The sequence below is a fragment of the Myotis yumanensis genome, unplaced genomic scaffold (assembly GCF_028538775.1).
Source record: "Myotis yumanensis isolate MYYU_CA2020_CCGP unplaced genomic scaffold, mMyoYum1.0.hap1 SCAF_12, whole genome shotgun sequence".
NCBI lineage: Eukaryota > Metazoa > Chordata > Mammalia > Chiroptera > Vespertilionidae > Myotis > Myotis yumanensis.
In genome coordinates, this window is record NW_027223763.1 from 2487997 (window position 1) to 2507079 (window position 19083).

Sequence of the window (19083 nt, forward strand, 5' to 3'; positions counted from 1 at the left end):
CTGGTCCCAACAGAGCCCTCAGTGGAACTGGGAACGGCTCCCAGGCGACCCACTTGAGAGCCCCTCCCCAGGCCCACGGAGCCCTAGGACCGTGGGACCAGCGCCCGGCAGCTCGGGCCCTTGGGCTCTACGAGGAGAGGGGTCTGCGCTCACACCCTCCCGCCCCCCAGGGACAGCGTGCGGGTCTTCCAGAAGCTGTCGGAGATCTTCTCGGATGAGAACAACTACTCGCTGAGCAGAGAGCTGCTTGTCAAGGTGAGGTGGCCGGAGCCTCGCAGCAGAAGGCTCTTTGCAAACTTCCGGGCCTGTCTTGTCTGGACCTTTGGGGAAAGGGGAACCTGTTTGGGCCGTGGGCAGGTGGGGGCAGTTTCAGGGACAGGAGGCCCGGGGAATGGGCTGGCCTGGGAGTGGGGAGGCTTTTCTAGAAGGTGGGCGGCCTGGCAGGGTTAGGTCTCCTGCTCCCGTGCTGTCCCCTCCTACAGCGCCCTCCGGGCTGGTGGTGATGGTGTCGGGTGGGCATCCCTTCCCTGCCCAGTCCAGCCTGGGCCCTGGGCAGGCCCTTGCCACCCCCTTCTGTCTGAACTCACTTCCCAGGGGAGGGCACGAGCCTGCCCAGGGGACAGGTGCCAAAGGGGCTGCCAGGCGTGGGTCCAAATGATTAGACAGATCTGGGTGAATGTGGGGGTGAAGGGTGAAGGGCAGAAGGCCTCACAGCCCATGCTCAATCCTGGCAGGAGGGGACCTCCAAGTTTGCCACCCTGGAGATGAACCCCAAGAGAGCCCAGAAGCGGCCGAAGGAGACGGTGAGTGTGCCCAGGCCCGGAGCGCGGGGTGGCCTCCCGATCCCCCGCCCGCTGCCCTCCTGCTTCATACGCCCCTTAGACCTGGCCTGGCAGGGCCGTCCCTCACCAGCCGCTGTCCAGGAGGACTAGTTGCAGCCACCAGGGCAAGGCCCTGAGACCCAGGCTCGGGGGATTCGGGGCGGGGAGGGTCAGAGATCCATCATCTTGGGGGTTTGCTAGATACCAGGCCTGGAAGGTTACCGGAGGGTTTGGGGGCCGTGGGCACTAGGAGGGGGATGAGCGCTTAAGGGTCCCCAGGCTGCTCTGGGGTTGGGGCTAGGGGCCGAGGCTGAGGGGCTCCCAGGGGAGGGCGTGGACCCCACTTATCACCTCGATGTCACAGGGTGTCATCCAGGGCACCATCCCCTACCTGGGCACGTTTCTCACGGACCTGGTGATGCTGGACACCGCGATGAAGGACTACCTGTATGTGAGTGAGCTCGGGCGGGCGGGGCGGGGTGGGCCCTGAAGCCCGAGGAGAGAGCGCCCCTCAGCGAGCCCTGAGCTCCAGCCCCTGGCCCGTGTGTCGGGGCAGCTGCCCCTCTTAACAGTGGGTAACCAGCTCACCATCTGGCCGTGGGGCTCAGAGCTGCAGGAGAGTGTAGCCAAGCTGGGCACGGCCCCTCCCTCAAGCCGTGCCCATGGGCAAGAGAGGCCACCCCCCCCAAGGTCAGGCACGTGGTGGCCAAGCAGGGTGTTATTGTCCGAGGATTCAGTCGCTCCATCTGTCCTAGAGGGTTGGACGAAAAGGTCTCCCCAGCGCCCAGCTCCCAGGACCCACCCAAGGTCCAAGTTTGTGTGCATGCCCTGCCCCCTGGTGTTCGCTGTCGGTAGTGCAGCCTGAGAGGGGAGCCGGGTGGTCATGGGCATGGGGACACTTTCTGATGGGCGTTGGCTGTCTGCCTTCCAGGGGAGACTGATCAACTTCGAGAAGAGGAGGAAGGTGAGCAGCCACCGCCCTCACTTTGGGCGGGAAATCAGACGCCCCAGCGCACACTCTTGGCTTCCCCCTTCCTGTTGTATTAACGAGGAGAGCTGGATGCAGAAGGGAGACCCTCTCCCAGAGGAGGGTGGGGAGCAGGAGTGAGCACCCAGGACAGTTTCCTGGGGAGGGGCTGTTGGAACCCAGCTGAAGATCGGGTCAGGCCTGGGTGGGGGTGGGGAGGGGCTGTTGGAACCCGGCTGAGGATCGGGTCAGGCCTGGGTGGGGGTGGGGAGGGGCTGTTGGAACCCGGCTGAAGATCGGGTCAGGCCTGGGTGGGGGTGGGGAGGGGCTGTTGGAACCCAGCTGAGGCCCCCACTCAGGCCCTCCCCACCCCGCCCCGCCCTGCGGCCCCAGGAATTCGAAGTGATCGCCCAGATCAAGCTGCTGCAGTCCGCTTGCAACAACTACAGCATTGAGCCCGAGGAGCAGTTCGGGGCCTGGTTCCGGGCCATGGCGCGGCTCAGCGAGGCGGAGAGGTGAGGCGGGCGGGGATCGGGCGCGTCACAGGCTCGAGGCCTGTGGCACGGGCTCTTGTCAGCATCGACCCTGTTGCCTGGCGAGGTGGCCGGGTGCCCACACTCCAGCCGCTGGCACGTGCCGGAGGGACACTGAGTGTGGCTCCTGTAGCTCACGGCTGCCGCCCTGTCCCGCAGCTACAGCCTGTCCTGTGAGCTGGAGCCCCCCTCCGAGTCAGCCAGCAACACTCTGAAGGCCAAGAAGAGCACAGCCATCGTCAAGCGCTGGAGCGAGTGGGTGCCACGGGCTGGGGGTCCCCTGGGGGGAGCGGGAGGCCACCAGCTGGAACTGAGATCCCAGCTCCTCCACTGACCAGCCCTGTGACCCGGGAAGTCACCTCACCTCTCTGGGCCTCAGTTTCCTCCTCTGCAACGGGGGTGATGCTAAATGATGTCACATGGCCTGAGCCAATGGGGTGCCTGGAGCAGAGTGTGGGGGGCGGGGAGGGGATATGTCCCAGGGGAGGCCTCCCCCGAGTAACCCAGCCCTCTCTCCAGCCGCCAGGCCCCCAGCACGGAGCTGAGCACCAGCGGCAGCTCGCACTCCAAGTCCTGCGACCAGCTCAGGTGTAGCCCCTACCTCAGCGGCGGGGACATCGCCGACGCGCTCAGCGTCCACTCGGCCGGCTCCTCCAGCTCCGACGTGGAGGAGATCACCATGACCTTTGTCCCTGAGTCCCCCGACGGCCAGGAAAAGAAGGTGACTGCCCTCAGCCCTCCGCAGCCCCTCCCTTCCGGGTTCCAGTGTTCCCCCCACCCCCGCTCCACACCCACAAAAGGGGCCAGGAAGCCCCTCAAAGCCCCCAGAGCTGGGCCCCCGCCTGGGGCGCCCTGCAGGGCTCGGGGCCTCTGCTGACCGTGCCGTCCCCACAGTTCTGGGAGTCGGCCTCCCAGTCGTCCCCGGAGACCTCGGGCATCAGCTCGGCGTCCAGCAGCGCCTCCTCCTCCTCGGCCTCCACCACGCCCGTGGCCAGCGCCCGCACCCACAAGCGCTCCGTCTCGGGGGTCAGCAGCTACAGCGCCTCGCTGCCGCTCTACAACCAGCAGGTGGGCGACTGCTGCATCATCCGGGTCAGTCTGGACGTGGACAACGGCAACATGTACAAGAGCATCCTGGTGAGCGGGCGGCGGTGCCCCGTGCCCCCCTCTGTCCGGCAGCACAGGACTGGACGCCTGTCCGTCCGCCCTCCTTCCAGCGGGTCAGGGAGGACAGGAGTGCAGAAGCCAGGCTCGGCGACCGGATGAGGGCAGTAGACATCCGATCACAGCCAGGGAACAGGTCTCGGGGAGCACCGGGCAGTGTCCCAAGGAGGGGGGTTCCCAGGGGCTGGAGGGGCAGCGAGCAGGCCCGAGGTGAAGGAGTGAGGTTCAGGGGTAAGAGGGTGGGGGAAGTGTCGGGGGCTGGGGGGACGGGAGTCACTGGAGGTTGTAGCAGAGGACGGCAGAGAGACCTATGACTGTCTCCGGGGGATGGGCTGGTGGCCGGGGGGGTGGCCAGCGATCAGACACTGCATGGAATTTGAAGGTCGAGATCCAGCCAGCGGGATTGACCTGTGGAGGTCCCTGCCACACCCAGCACTGGGTAGGGTGCCCCGTGCCACAGTCGCCTGGATGACCCTGTGTCTGAAGCCGCTGCACTCTGGCCCTTGGGGTGGACACAGCAGGGGCAGCCTCCACCCTGGTGGGCCTGGCACATTGGTGGCCCCTGGCCCCCACCTCCAGGGTTGTCTGGCCCCAGGCTCATGGGTACTGTTGTGGAGGGCAGTTGGTTGCCCAGGAAGTGTGGGAGGAGGTGGCAGGCCTGTGAGAGGATGGGGAGTAGGAACAATTGGGAAAGACCCCTCGTCACTGCAAGGCCTCCCCAGGGAGGTGGCGAGCACCCCCAGACCGAGCACCCGGCCAGAGGCTCTGAGCCTCCGTGCGCGGTACGGGGCGGCTTGGAGGGCCCCTGGCTGCAGCCCTCTGACGGCCTGACCCGCCCGATCCAGGTGACCAGCCAGGACAAGGCTCCAGCTGTCATCCGCAAGGCCATGGACAAGCACCATCTGGACGAGGAGCAGCCGGAGCAGTATGAGCTGGTGCAGGTCATTTCAGACGAGAGAAGTAAGCGGGGCCGGGGGTGAGGGGCCGCAGTGAGGGTTGGGGGGGGCGGCACGGTGGGGCGGGAGCAGCAGCACCAGGCCCACCCCCTGAACTCGCACCAGCAGGGGAGGGGTAGGCTTCGCACACACACCGACCTGCTCCTGGCCGGGCCTGGACACCCCAGTGTTTTCTCACTGCCCCCCGGACTTCTGGGCCTGGGTCTCGAACCCCGTCCAGAGCTGCAGTGAAGGAGAAAGGCTTTCCCCCTGGGAAAAGCAGCCAGGCGGCCGAGCCCACAGCCGTCCCGGGGCACCTTCTGGCTGGGACGGGAAGTGTGTGCGCCAGCCGAGCTGTAGCTGCCGTGGACTCGAGTGTCAAGTATGTTAACATCTACTCGCACGCGTCACAAACCACCGCAGACCGGGTGCCTTATAAACCACGGAAGCTTATTTCTCACGGTTCTGGGGGCTGAAGTCCAAGGTCAGGGTGTCAGCCGTGTTGGCCGAGGGCCCTCTCCTGGAGGCAGACACTGACTTCTGGCGGTGCCCGCACTTCGGGGAGGGGGCTCTCGGCTCTCTTTTCCGAGGGCGCTAACCCCCTTCACAGGGGCTCCACCCTCACGAGCGCATCACCTTCCCAGAGCCCCACCTCTGATCCCATTGCCTTGGGGTTTGCTTTCACCAGGAATGTCGTGGGGAGACAGACTTCAGTCCAAGGCAGAGGCTGCTGGGGGGGCAGCTCGGGACCCTAAACTCTGGGGAAGGGACTGGCAGAGCACAGACTCGGAGGCAGAGGCCGGGGCTCGGGATTCCGGCCAGCTCCCGTGTCCACCTCCCACAGGGACATAACACAGCCAGGGCGGGGTGCGCAAGAGTAGGCTTACAGTTGTGAGTACACCAAGCACAGCGTTCGTTCTTTTATTGTTTAATTACTGTTTTGTTTTCCATGTGGGCACTGTAAACCTACTTTTGCCCACCCCAGTATACGCTCCTGGGACATACGTGTGCCATAAAGGTTACCTGTAAACGTCACCTCCCACGTCCTCCCCCCTGAGCTGCTCCCCTGCTCCCCAACATGAGCCCCGACCATCAGCCAGGCCCCCATGATCTCAGAGTTGGTTTCTAAATCCCCTCTCACCTCCCTGCACCGTCTTCGTGAGGTGGGACGTGAGACCGACCCAGGTGAAGGACCTAGAGCAGTGATGGCGAACCTATGACACGCGTGTCAGAGGTGACACGCGAATTCATTTTTTGGGTTGATTTTTCTTTGTTAAATGGCATTTAAATATATAAAATAAATATCAAAAATATAAGTCTTTGTTTTACTATGGTTGCAAATATCAAAAATTTCTATATGTGACACGGCACCAGAGTTAAGTTAGGGTTTTTCAAAATGCTGACACGCCGAGCTCAAAAGGTTCGCCATCACTGGGCTAGAGAGCCAACCGGGCAGCGGGCACAGGTTCCAGCGGGCAGTGGGGCCCGGCAGGCCAGCCGGGCGGGTGGGAAACAGGAGCCAAGCGTCAGGGCCTGGGGGTGCCCGACTCCCCGGCGGCACAGGGGTCTGCCCTTTGCTGGGCCCAGCGCTCTCGTGCTGAGCAGGGCGGGGTTCGCGGAGATGGGCTGGGGTCTACAGAACCTATTCCTGCTTGAGATCCTGGTCAGCGAAGGCAGCGGCCGGGGAGCAGCCTGGGTGGCCCTCCCCCTGCTCCAGAGATGGGGCCGTGGAGTCGGACCCTGTGGAGAGGAGTCGCGAGGTTCCATCGGCGTCCCACCTGCGCAGCCTCCTCGGTCCATGTCTCTGAGGGGTCCCTGTGGGCCTGGGGGTGGGTTGGAGGTCTCGGTGCTGAGCCCAGGCCTGTCCTGGGGGCTCTCACACTGACCACCCCCCTCCCCTCCCTGACCAGAGCTGAAGATCCCGGACAACGCCAACGTGTTCTACGCCATGAACTCTGCCGCCAACTATGACTTTGTCCTGAAGAAACGGGCCTTCACCAAGGGGGCCAAGGTCCGGCACGGCGCCAGCTCCACTCTCCCCCGCATGAAGCAGAAGGGACTCAGGATTGCCAAGGGCATCTTCTAGCTGGTCCCTGGCGCTGCCCGGCCACAGGGCTGCCCGGCCACAGGGCTGCCCCGCCGGGCTCCGGCAGGCTGGGCAGCCAAGCACTTACCGACGACAGCGGCCCCGGCCAGGCGGGCACCTTCTGCCCAGCCTGCCACCGGGCCGCCCGCCCCGACTCCAGTTTCCCCCTGGACCTCCTGCTGCTGGGATTGACGCCTGCCCGTCGACAGGCTGACCTGGCCTCCCGGGACCACTCGCCGCCTTAGGTGCCTTCCGCTCTCTGGAGCCAGGGGACTAGCCGACTTGGCCCAGGAGCGCTGCCACGGGCACGGAGCCCTGCCCGCCACTGGGCACGCCCTCGCTACACCTCCCTCACCCCTTCCCAGGTGTGGGTCACTGCCACCTGTGCCCACGGGCAGCCCAGGGCACCCGCTCATCCCCTGGGTCTGACCACTGCGGTTCTCTCCTCGCGCCCAGGGACACCGGCCGTGCCATTCACGGGGCCCGGCCCCTCCACCACTCGAGCCTTCCGCAGGCTGCACCAAAGATCCACCATCAGGCCACGGAGTGCGGGAGTCCCGCACGCGAGCCCGGGCCCCCTGGGAGAGGAGGGACCCTCCTCACATGTGAGTGAGGACCAGCCCCGGGAGTCCCCGGCGCCGCGGCCCGAGTGCCATTCGCCACTGCCTCCTGGGCTTCTCGGGACCACACGGGCGGGGCCGGGGGAAGGAGGATTGGGGGGAAGGGAGGGGGGTGGATATTTGTATAAAAGGCGAAAATCATGTTTACCAGTTGGGGAGGGGCAATATTTATTTGTTGTAAATAGTAAATGCTAGACTTGGATATTATATTAAAACCCTGTTTCTACGATAGCCCTGGAGAGGGCACTTTTGTTCTTTCATCTGTGCTCCTTTATTTGTTAAAAAATGTATTTTTATTGATTTCAGAGAGGAAGAGAGAGAGAGAGAGAAACATCGATGATGAGAGAGAATCATTGATCGGCTGCCTCCTGCACACCCCCCACTGGGGATCAAGCTCACAACCTGGGCATGTGACCTGACCAGGAATAGAACCTGTGACCTCCCGGTTCACAGATCAATACTCAACCACTGAGCCAGGCTGGCGGGACAGGTCTGTGCTCCTTTAAACGACACGCAGTCGCCTGGTCTGTGTTCAGACGAGAAGCTGTGGGGGGCTGTCGGCTTCTCTGCAGGAGGCAGACGGGCGGCCGTCTCTGGCTCCCCCCCCCGCCCCCCCCCCCCCCCCCCCCCCCGGTTCCACCTTCCACAGGGTGTGTGGTGACTGGGGCATCGTGAACCTGGGCAGCGAGCTGAGACCGAACCCTCAGGGCCCCTGGTGGGAGAGGGCTAGGGGCTTTCACAGGGCATAGCGACCACCTCTGAAATAGGGGTGTCTTTAAAAATTACACTGGTGATCCCGTCTCTCACATCGATGCTTCTTTCCCTCCCGCCATCTCTAAAAAAAAATCAATTAAAAAAGAAAAGAAATCTCTAGAATAGGCAAATTGAGACAGGAAATGGAGTAAGACGCTCCCGGGTCATCGCTCCAGGAGACAGCCGTTAAGCTGGGAGGGAACCTACCGGAATCACCACATGCGGGGCTCTCGCGCCTCGTCAGACACAGCGGCCGGGGTGCCGGACTCGGCCTGCCGCTGCACCTGACCAGGTGGCAAGGTCTCTGCCGGGTCACACGCTGACCACAGAGACCAGAGGACAGGAGCCAGGGATAGCACGCCACAGCGATGCAGGCTTCGCCGGGGAGTTACCACAGGCACGGGCTGCACCCTCGGCCCCCAGGCTCCCGCCCGTGGTGCTCAGCCTCTGCTGCTCCGCAACTGACAGGCCCGGGAGACCAGCCTCGTTCCAGGGACAGAGATTCACAGACTCGGACTCGGAAAGGCCTGACCAGGCTCCCGTCCTCAGGGCCCTGCGGGTGGCGTTACTGAGGACTTTTCAGAAATAAAAAGGCTTCTGAGGGCACAGGCGCGATTCTGCATCAAACACCGTACACTGGGATGTCACTCAGCCACAAAAAGGAGTGGCTTCTGATCCCCACGACAACAGGGCGTCCCCGGAAAACAGGATTCCATGTTCAGCGGGTGTCTACGCTGGCCGGGTGGCTCTGTCGGAGGGAGCATCATCCCACTCACCAGAAGGTCGTGGGTTCAATTCCCAGTCGGGACATACACCCGGATTGTGGGTTCGATCCCCTGTCTCTCTCTCACTCCCTGCCCCCCCCCCAAAAAAAATCAGTAGCCCGGCCGGTGTGGCTCAGCGTCATCAACCTATGAACCAGGCAGTCACAGTTCGATTTTGTCAGGGCACAGGCTCGGGTTGCGAGCTCCATCCCCAGTAGGGGGCGTGTAGGAGGCAGCCGGTAATGATTCTCTCTCATCATTTATGTTTCTATCACTCCCTCTACCTTCCTTTCTGAAATGAATAAAAATATAAGAAAAATAAAAACAAATCAATAAAAAAAAGAAATATCTAGGCAAATTGAGAGGAAATAGAATAGGCGAGCAGGAGTGGGGGGATGGGGGTGGCTGCTGAATCGGTACAGAGTTCCTGTTTGGGGTGATGGGAAGATTTGGAAATAGTGGGGATGGTTGCACGATAGTGTGACTGCAATGACTGTCACCCTAGAAGTTAAACCAGGGGGTTATTGTGGAGAACGGCTAGCCCAGTGATGGCGAACCTATGACACGCGTGTCAGAAGTGACACTCGAACTCATTTTTTTGGTTGATTTTTCTTTGTTAAATGGCATTTAAATATATAAAATAAATATCAAAAATATAAATCTTTGTTTTACGATGGTTGCAAATATCAAAAATTTCTATATGTGACACGGCACCAGAGTTAAGTTAGGGTTTTTCAAAATGCTGGCACGCCGAGCTCAAAAGGTTCGCCGTCACTGGGCTATAGCGTTCGGACTGGTTCAAGCCTGGGACCAGTGAGGGGGCACGATCCCCTCCAGGCAAAGCCACGGGCAAGTCCCAGCACAGTGATGGCCAAAGGCTGTAGTTGTGAGCTTGACCTTATGGTCCGCATCTGTGGCCCCACGTGGCTGAGCGACGTGGGCTGCGGAGGTGCAGCAAGTAAACAAAGCTTGACCAGGTGCATGTAATTGAGTGGATTCGAAACCCGAGAATTGTAACCACGCCCTTACTGTGCCTCGTGGAATCCGATAAAATAAAGACTCGGCTTGCAGGCCGTGGCGCTGTCTCTCCGTCCGAGAGGACGGCGTCCCACCCAGCCCCAGCTTTCGCCTCTTGTCTGTCTTCTTCATCCTTCATCGCCCCCAGTTCACCCCTGGCCAAGCCGGCTCGGCACACTTTGTGTTATGTATATTTTACTCCAATTTTTAAAAATTTAAATACTTTATTGTTGAAAGTATTACATATGTCTCTCATTTCCGCCATTGACATCTCCCCAGCCATCCCTGTCTCCCAGCACATGTCCCCGCCCCCCTACTACCTGTGTCCTTTGGTTATGCGTATATGCCTGCATACAAGTCCTTTGCTTGATCTGTTATCCACCCCGCCACGACCCCCTTACCCCAATTCTTAAAAAGTAACAGTGCAAGGACCAGCTCCTGAGCCGGGACGGGCTGCCTTCCTTTGGCGGAAGAGGGAGGCGTTTGGCTGGGCTGTGGTGTCTGCTGCACATGATGAGGAATTCGTAGATTTCAAGTTCAGAACGGAACCCACCAGCACTGAGTGGGGGAGTGTGGACAGATCACAGCTGTCACTGGGGAGGAGAGGCGGGGAGCCCTGGCCAGTGGCCTCTGTCAGGGACTTCGCATTCTGTTCTCCAGGGGCCGGCCCTTCCTTTAGGGATTGGAACCCTCGGGGAACCCGTCCTGGGAAGGCCTGTCTGTGTCCCCGGAAGCATTTGGGATGCAGCTCATTTAAAGCGACAGCTGGGCCCCGGGACCCAGGAGCTGCTGCTCTTTCAGGCTTCATTTCACCAGGACCAGGCGCTGGCCCGCCCCCCTCGCCTGCCCGCACGTGGTCTGAGGAGTCCCAGGTGAGTGTGGGTTTGCAGGATAAACGTGCTGATTCCTGCCCCCTCCCCGCTGGCCCAGAGGAACCCAGGGCTGTGAGGTCTGAGGCCCTCGTCTCGGGCTGTCACCAGTTTAGACTCCCTGGTCCTGAAGGGCAGACGGGCTGGAGCCCTGAGAGCCCGCAGCCCCTGGCTGGCTGCCCTTGCTGTCCAGGGCTGTGCTGTGGTTCTGCCATGGGGAGGTGGGCGCTTGGAACCTCTCGTGGGGGAGGTGGAAGGACGGGGCAGGGAGGGCGGGAGGAACACCACCCACACTGCCCGCTGTTCCCGCCGGGCCAGGGAAACACTGGACCGTGTGCATCAGGGTGGCCGGCTGGTGCCCTGAGCTGCCCCTGCCATGCACACCCCCAGCAGGAACCTTCTCTCCTCTGAGCCCTCACGCCTGCTCTGAGCTGACCTGGTAGCTTTGGAGTCTCAGACCTGGGCTTGAGTCCTCGCTGTGAGGGCCTGGGGCACGTGACCCCTCATGGAGCCCTGGCGCTGTAGGACATGGGCCAGCATGGCCAGCTCCTGATGGAAGCGGTGGCTGACTGTCCCCGGGCACAGAGAAGGGAGGGGGAGGGACCAGGATGTGAGACCAAGGCCCTGTGGGCGTGGGCCGGCATCATGGTGGAGACCCTCCAGGCACCAGCCTCAGCTAGACAGGGGTAGGGGGAGGCAACTAGAAAAGGCCTCAGCCCAATTTTATTAAATGGCCCAATGGGAGGACCTAGTTGACCTGTCAGGAAACAGCTGAGCCCATAGCACGCAGCCAATGAGGAACCGGACGAGGGGCCAAATAAATGGGCTGTGTTCCCACCCAGGTGAGCCTGTGCAGTGGGCGGACACCCACTCTCCAGAGCGCATTCAAGGTCTTGCTTTCACTGCACTTCTGTCTCTGAGTCCCTGTTTGAGTTCGGACAGGTGAGCGTGTCTCACAGTAACTGTCCACAACGGGGTGTCCACAGTGCCCACCGCCCGGGCCATGTGAGGTCAGGATGGGGGAGCCCTTGGTGCAGGCGGTGCCCGTCCCAGACCTTGCTGAGGTGGCCATGGCCCTGTATCTGACCTCTGCCTCCCGCCCTGCTGGGGGGGCACCCAAGTCCCAGCCCTGTACCCTCTGCTCTGAGCCCAGCGGGATGCGTTACTGTCTCTGCCTGGGATCCAGCTGGAGGCGATTCCGTTTCCCTCCCAGGCCATTCCCGTTAAACAGAGCCCGCTCCCCGCACCCTGAGGGCGTGACCGAGGCTGGGTCCATTGCGCTGGTCCAGAGGCAACTGCCCACGGCGCCGGGGGCCCCACTCAGGACCAGCAGCCTGAGCTCAGCCCTGGCGCTGACGCCTCTCTGACCCTCTTTCCTCCGCATAAATGAGGGGGGCACCCCACTTCCTGAGCAGGACACGTGCAGAGACTGTATGGGCAGCTGAGGTCATGAAGGCAAAGAGCGTTGCTAGAGGGAGAAGCAGCTTTATTCAGGAAGCGCTGGGGAGGGAGGTGGCCTCTTGGGAATGGACATTAGAGCCGATGGCTTCGGACATCTGAGCCCCCTCAGAGTCACCAGTGGGGGCGCTCAGAGGACGGCCCCAGAGTCGTCCAAGAAGGGCACAGGGCCAGCCACCTCTCCGTTCACAGTGGGCAGTGCCTGGTAGGTCTGGGTCCAGTACTGCAGGTAGCTGCTCCTCAGGTGCTGCTTCATGGACTGACCATCCATCTTGTTGTTAATCTCCAGGTAGTTGTCGTTTTCCTGGGTGTAGGGCTCCCATTGGGTGGGCACAGCCATGTGGCCCTGGTTGGGGTCCCTGCAGATGAGAGAAAAGGCCGTGTGGGGTCTGAGGGCTCACAGGAGGCTGGAGACCTCCATGCTGACCCGAACCTCCAGGGCCTCACTGTCTCCTGGACACGGGCTGGGCATGTGTGTGAACTGAGGCCAAGCCAGTACTCCCCCCCTTAGTTTAACCCGCAACTAAAGATATTATTCCATTTATTTCAATGGAGAGTGAAAAGGAGGGAGAGGCAGAGAGAGAGCAACATTGATGTGAGAGACACATCCCCAACACGCCCACCAGGGCCGGGGTTTGAGCCCGCAACTGAGGTACGTGCCCTTGATGGGAATCAAACTGGGACCGTTCAGTACACTGGCCCAGGCTCTATCCACTGAGCCAAACCGGGCAGGGCCCCTCCAGTGCCTCCTATCCTCACACACAGGGGGTACTGAGGCTCAGGGGGGTTAAGTGTACATGAGGGGACAGGCATGTGGGCCCAGGTGGCAGGAGGCCTGGCCCAGCCTCATCCGCCTTACCCAGTTCTGGCAAAGTTGGTCCAGTAGGCGATCATGGTCTGGGAGACAGTCCTGTCTTGGGCCCGGTAGGCCAGGGGGGTGGCGAAAGGTCTCCCAAACACGTATTGGACGTCCTCGGCGTGGTCGGCACCCACCCATTTGGGGTACAATGGATTGCGAGAGGGGTGGGAGAACAGGTAGGTGTAGGTCCGGGCACTCCTGAGGAGGGAGGGACACGGCCCAGGTTGGCAGGGAGCTCACCAGGGCTGCCCAGCCCAGAGCTGGGCCCTGGAGGGAGGCCATGGGGAGAGCGGGGAGGAGTCGGGAAATCCCCAGACTCAGGAGAGACCTGGATCCCTGCACCGGGGGAGGGAAGGCCGAGGGGTTGTGGTTCTGGGATTTCAAGTGTATCCACACTTCCCTCCCCAAAGCCTATGGAGGCGTCTTCCTTCCTTTTCTCTGCCAATGAATTTGTGATCTTCATCAGATGGTATTGTTTTCTCTCCCTTCCGTGTCAGCATTCCTAACTTACTTTTTGTTTTCACTGGAGGTTTACCAGCTGGCCGCAGGCCAAAGTTGTTTTGATTGTTAGCAAACTCCAAACCCACAACAGAGACCAGCATCCCCTGTTCTGTTCCCTTCAGTGTGGGGGAGGCGGCAGGCTGTTGGCGCTGCCAGGGGAGGCCTGTGGGCTGAGGAGGGCTCTGTAAAGGCCCCTGAGCTGGGAGGTGAGGAGGGGCCTTCTCAGTCTCTACAGGCCAGGGCAAGGCAGATGGTGCAGGCACCGCTGGGACCCCATCACGGCTTTCCCGGGCCTCCCTGACCCCCTGAGCCGCCCACTGGGGAGGCCTTGCTAGGCAGGTCCATGACCCAGGCCTCCGCTGCCCCGGCCCTCACTTGGCGTTGGCTCTGTGCTGGGCCACTTCTATCTTCGTGGGCATCAGGAATAAGTAGTCGGTCGCAAAGTCCACCACCGTCTTTCTCTTGGCCTCCTGGGAGGAGTCCTCGGCCCAGGGCGCCGTGTAGAAGTCAAAGGTGGCATTGGCACCTCTGGGCCCCTTGGCACTGGTGATCCAGCTAACAAACTTGTAGAAGTCCTTCCTGTAGGGACCAAGCCAGCACTGGACCCTGTACCCGGGCAGTGGGAGGGGACTCATATGCACCCCCACCCCACCCCGGGGCCTGCAGAGGGCCCGCTACACCTGTTGGCCTCCTCCCTCAGCTGATGCTTCTCCAAGAGGCCCTCAGGTACCGCCCTGGGCCCTGCACCCTACTCACCCCGTAATGGTCAGCAGGCCAATGTCCACCTCCGGTACGAATAATCTGACAAGGAAGTGGGCATCCATGTTGTTGGTGCCAGCGATGAAGTCAATGTCGGCCGTGTTGGCGAAAAGGTTGATGGGCTCATCAGGGATAAAGTCTCCATCAATGACAGGGACGAGGACCAACACGTCGGCTGCATGGAGAGCAGCGCGTTCTAGCACCTTCCAGAGCCCCTCTGCCAGGCCTCCTGTCCGGGGGCAGCCCCTGCCTCCTCTGATCCAGACCAGGGTCCTCAGCCTGTCCCCCTGACATGGGGCCGGATAATTCTATGTCCTGGGCTGCCCTGCGGGTGTGGAGCAGCTTCCCTGGCCCCGTCTGCTAGAGGTCAGCATCCCCCAGTGTGGCAACCCGGACTGTGTGCAGACTGCCACAGGCTCCCTGGGGCCAAACCATCCCGCTGACAGCCCCTGGGCCCAAGGCGCGCCTGTCCCGTCCTGGAGTGGGCGTCCCTGTCCTCTCTCTCTCTTCTTGCTTGGCCAGAATCGGGAGGAGGAAGACCAAGAGCAATTGAGGAGCCGCTGGAGTGAGGGCGGGCCTGTGCTGGTCTGTGAACCAGGCCCTGTGCCAGGTCCGCATTGACCCCCGGAACCCTGATGGCCCCTGAAGAGACCGCAAGGCTGGCTCAGGAGAGTCAGCAGTCGGCTAGGTCAGCGGTCGCCAACCTTTCGGAACTCACGGACCACCAGTGGCGACTGCTGGTACTAGTTCAAAGGCGCTTGGTCTGGCCCCTACAATTGGGTGCAAACGACTGTACGTGGCATGGTTGGGGGTGGGCCCAAATGTGCACCCGCTTCCCAAAGGGGTCAGGACCCAGGGAGGATAAGACGGCGGGATGGCGCCCTCAGCACAGCCAGTCTGGCCACACAGGCATCAGGGCCATGGCGGCATGTCGCTGCCTACAGGCGCCAGTGAGCGGGTGATGGGCCAGGCTGCAGACCCGGCACTTCCTCACTTCTTGGGGAGCATGGCCGGCCCCCCATGTGGAGCCCCCACTCACACGCCATGCCGAATGGGTTAATCTTCTGGGCCCGTGTCAGGGCCCGGGGGTTGGTGGCCTTCAGACACTTGGCCATCATGGCGGTATCGTCCAGGGGGCAGCCCACCTTCTTGGCGATCTGGGGGTTGGGGAGAGACAGGTAGGTGAGGCCACTGCAGGGCAGATGGCCATTGGGACCAGGACAGGGAGTGGACAGGAGGTAACCCTCCCACTGTCCACCGCAGCTCCCCTTTACCTGCTCGGCCCAGCGGAGAGGGTTCCTCTGGATGGCCCAGGAGGCCACTGCCGAGCCACTCTGGCTGATGGCTCGCCGGATGAGGCCCTTGTTGTGGGGGGAGAGGGTCTGCGACACACAGAGGTCCTGTCACCATGGCCTCTCCTGCCCACACCCAGGCTCAGCCAGACACTGCAAGACTGTCAGCTTCATGCTGTTCCCCACAGCCCCCATCAGCTCCCCCAGAGCTCCCCCCTAACACCCTGGGAGGAAGGCCCGCCCTCCAGGGGTCCCCAGACCTGCAGAGAGACGCTGGCACCTCCGGCTGATTCCCCAAAGATGGTGATGTTGTCGGGGTCCCCCCCGAAGGCCGCAATGTTCCTCTTCACCCACGCGATGGCCATGTGCTGGTCCCGAAGGCCATAGTTACCTGGGGCGGGTGGGGGAGCCCATCAGGGACTGGGGTGGGGGGAGAGTGTCCTCCATGTGGAGGCCTCTGTCAAGCCCCAGGATGGCGCAGGGCGGGTCCCCAGGAAACTGGTTGAATGAGGTGCTGGAGGGGGTGTGGGGCTCAGGTAGGGGACCAGGAGCAGGAGGGCCAGGCTGCTCATCTCTCTCCCTGACACCGTCCCTCTTGTCTGTCCCATGGCTCTGTGTCCCCCTAGTCACCACCTCAGTGTCTCATCTTCTGTCTCTCACTGGGTCCCTGTCCACACTCCCTGGTCTCCTTGGGTCCCTGTCCCTGCTCCCTGGTGTTCCTGGGTCCCTGTGCCTGCTCCCTGGTGTTCCCGGGCCCCTGTCCCTGCTCCCTGGTCTCCCTGGAACCCTGTTTCTGCTCCCTAGTGTCTCTGGGTCCCTGCTGGGCTGGCAGCCTCTTCTCTTGCTACAGCTGCAGATGGGCTCCTGTGTCTCACTGTCCATCCCCAGCTTCCTGCTCTGCCAGTAGAATTCTGGGTCTCTCTGGGAGACTGTCAGGAGTTGTTGGGAGAAAGCAGTGCTAAAGGGCCCCCCAGCTGCTCCCTCACCCCTGGCCCAAAGCGCCCAGCACACCTGGCAGGTTGGGGTCCCCAGTGCTGAGGAAGCCCAGTGGCCCGAGGCGGTAGTTGAAGGTGACCACAATGACGTTGCCCCGCGTGGCGATCTCCTCCCCATCGTGGTGATAGTTATTGAAGAAGCTTTTTTCCTCGGCGGACCCAGAGAAGAAGCCTCCTCCATAGATCCAGATCATGACAGGCAGGTTCTGGGAAACTGAGGCAGGAAGCAGGCCCGGTGACCCCAGCTGTACCCTCCCCATCCCCTCTGGGTGCTTGTTTCAGGGAATTTCAGCTCTGGAGCCCCCACAAGCAAAGGGGCTGGGCAGGGCTGGGTCTCTGGCTGCCTGGGCGCTTCATGCTGGTTCAGGGACCTGGAAGGCATGGGGTGGGCGGATGTACCTTCCTTCTGGCCCTGGGGGACCCAGATGTTGAGGTAGAGGCAGTCCTCGGAGCCCTTGGTATTTAACGGGATGAGAGAGGTTTGCAGGCATTGCTGCTTGAAGTCCTTGGCCTTCAGGGTCCCTGTGGGGGACCAGAGGGGCTGATGTTGATGAGGAAAATATTTTTGGGGTGCTAGCAATCTGAATCTAGTCACTGCCCCTTTAATTATCTGGTCATGCAAGACCTGTTTACCCAAAATACTACTCCCATTTTAGAGAGGCCATAACCATCCCAGATGGAGTTATCAGTGTTGACGCCAGGCCAGGCCTTGAGCGGTGGTCCCATTGCACCCATTCCAGCGCTTTTTGCAAAGCCTGCTAAAGGTCCGGAAGTATGATTCATATTTGGGGGACAAGGATACCAAAAGGGTAGAAAAGAAAGCTTCCTCCATATTGGGGGGCTCAGGATTTGGAGAGAAACAGATTCCCCCGAGTCACTGGACCGGCACATGTGAAATGTCTGGAAATAAATGGGTTTTTCCTGTGCCTCCGGTGCTCCTGCATATTTTTTCGGTCGCCTGGTAAATTCTGCAACAGTCTGAGGATGGTGGCCCCACCCGCCACCGCAGGCACAGGGCCAGCCCAGCACCCACCCACCCACTCCTACCTTGCCAGCCGGGGTGCGGCTCGGGGTTCTCCAGGACTTTGGGCGGGGCGGCGAAGGGGATGCCCTTGAAGATGTCCACAGAGCGGCCGCCGATGCCGAAGAGGCCAAGCTTCTTGTTGACGCCCTCCACGGAGCCCGCTTCCGTGGGCACCACGCCCAGCTGGGGAGAGGGCCAGGCTCAGGGGACGCAGGCTAGGTGGGGTGGGGCCACCCCTGCTGGCTATAGGGGTTCAGGACAGCTTCCAGTTGGGGGTTCCCTAGTCATGCCCGCCTGTAGCTGTGGGTTCCTGTGGAAGCCCCGCTCCTCACCCCGTAGCAAGGCCCTGAGGAAGAAGACCCTGTAGCTGTCCCGAGGCTCTTAGGTGACCCTGGAGGGGGCCCGGCCACCGGCAAGCAGGTGGGTGTCGCACCTTCTTGGGGGCTGGGGGCCAGGCACCCGGTTGAACTAGACCGAGGTCCAGACTCCTGTTCCAACATTGGGGGTTGTAATGGGCAACCTGCTGGCCTGCTCAGGGCCCAGCTCCCTTCTGTGCCGGGGCCATGGCCATCCCCGGACAGAGGCAGAGCCGGAGGGCCCTGGTGGCCAGGGCGGACTCCGCAAATCAACACTGAGGACGCCAGTGACACTGGGGTTTTGTTTGTGTTTGGCATCAGTGCACCCTGTGTGCCCTGGAGAGCGCCTGTACCAGAACTTATTCGTGGTTTCTGACTTTCAAGTTCGCGGGCGTCCTGTATTTGAGCTGCGCCTGCGCCACAGTGTGCATGTGGATGCAGGAGCAGAGGAAGGGCCAGGAAAGTGCCTGCTGGGTGTGGGCTCTCAGGGGATCCTCCTGCCAGCGCCTCACCTGCCTGCCCCCTTCACCCTCTACCCTCCCTACCTCCCATCCCCGGTGCCCGACCCAGTTCCCAGGCCGGGTTAGGGGAGCAGACACGGGCCCCTCCTCGCCCGCTGGGCTCTCGCTTACCGTTGCTGCGCTCACTACTGCCAAGCAGTAGGCGAAGCCTAAGACAGCCAGCTCCAGGTACCCCATGGTGCGTGTGCCTGTCTCGGGGCCCCTGCCTCTGAGCAGGGGTATTTATGGGGCAGGAGACATCCGGGAGACATCCGGGAGCCGGGGCTGGCAGCTGTCTGTGGATGGTTCCCTTCCCCTCCCCTCCCTCTGCCCCTTCCTCCAGGCAGGATAGCTGGGGCCAGGATAGCTGCCGTTTCCAGCAAGGCTCAGAGCCAAGGTCATGTAGGTGTGGGTACACACAAACTCAGACACACACACACGCACACACGCACACGCACATGCATAGCTACTGTTCCCAGGCGGGGATGGTCCACCTTTGCCAGGACCTGCGGATCCGGGTGGCTGGTGCCCTGAGCCCTCCTGGGCCGGTTCCTGGGAATGGTCAGGTGGCCCTGGGCAGGGGCTACAGGGACTCGGCTGGGTGCACAGAGCCCTGCATTGTGGCTCATTGACAAGGGCCTGGGCTCACCCTCAGAGAAGGGGACCTGCTTCCCTCCAGGCCCGGCCTGGCCCCCACCTCGAGCTCCGGAGCCCAGCAAAGGGAGTTCACAGGGGACTGGGCGTGTGACTTCTGGGACAGAGAGGGCTGTGTGCTCCTGGGCAGCCACGTGGCTGAGCCTGGGTCCGAGG

General features: G+C 61.9%; 2 protein-coding genes across 5 annotated transcripts in view; one reads left to right on the forward strand and one right to left on the reverse strand.

Moving 5' to 3' along the window:
* RALGDS (ral guanine nucleotide dissociation stimulator) overlaps positions 1-7386 on the forward strand; it is a 39219-nt gene extending 31833 nt beyond the window's left edge. For all 4 annotated transcript variants that reach the window (XM_070430369.1, XM_070430368.1, XM_070430366.1 and 1 more), the window contains exons 9-18: positions 171-255; positions 735-803; positions 1186-1272; positions 1753-1785; positions 2182-2303; positions 2481-2576; positions 2841-3042; positions 3216-3458; positions 4331-4445; positions 6331-7386. In XM_070430369.1, the coding sequence (XP_070286470.1) occupies positions 171-255; positions 735-803; positions 1186-1272; positions 1753-1785; positions 2182-2303; positions 2481-2576; positions 2841-3042; positions 3216-3458; positions 4331-4445; positions 6331-6506 (1228 nt within the window). In that variant the 3' untranslated portion in view covers positions 6507-7386. The remainder of the gene's footprint in view (positions 1-170; positions 256-734; positions 804-1185; positions 1273-1752; positions 1786-2181; positions 2304-2480; positions 2577-2840; positions 3043-3215; positions 3459-4330; positions 4446-6330) is intronic.
* Positions 7387-11998: 4612 nt separating this feature from the next.
* On the reverse strand, positions 11999-18478 carry LOC139020661 (bile salt-activated lipase-like). Its single transcript, XM_070430373.1, has 11 exons — positions 18406-18478; positions 17441-17600; positions 16793-16915; positions 16410-16607; positions 15659-15789; positions 15381-15488; positions 15146-15263; positions 14104-14281; positions 13723-13926; positions 12847-13044; positions 11999-12346 (listed from the first exon to the last, which is right to left on the reverse strand). Exons 1-11 carry the CDS (start codon positions 18469-18471, stop codon positions 12118-12120), a joined length of 1713 nt encoding a protein of 570 aa, XP_070286474.1. The 5' UTR covers positions 18472-18478; the 3' UTR covers positions 11999-12117.
* Positions 18479-19083: the final 605 nt, after the last annotated feature.

Coding starts and splice junctions, on each gene's coding strand:
- LOC139020661 (XM_070430373.1), bottom strand. CDS start 18,471: ATGGGGTACCTGGAGCTGGCTGTCTTAGGCTTCGCCTACTGCTTGGCA. Junction 15,489..15,658: donor GTGCCAGCGTCTCTCTGCAG/GTCTGGGGACCC, acceptor TGTGTGTCGCAG/ACCCTCTCCCCCCACAACAA. Junction 12,347..12,846: donor ACCAACTTTGCCAGAACTGG/GTAAGGCGGATG, acceptor TCTCATCTGCAG/GGACCCCAACCAGGGCCACA.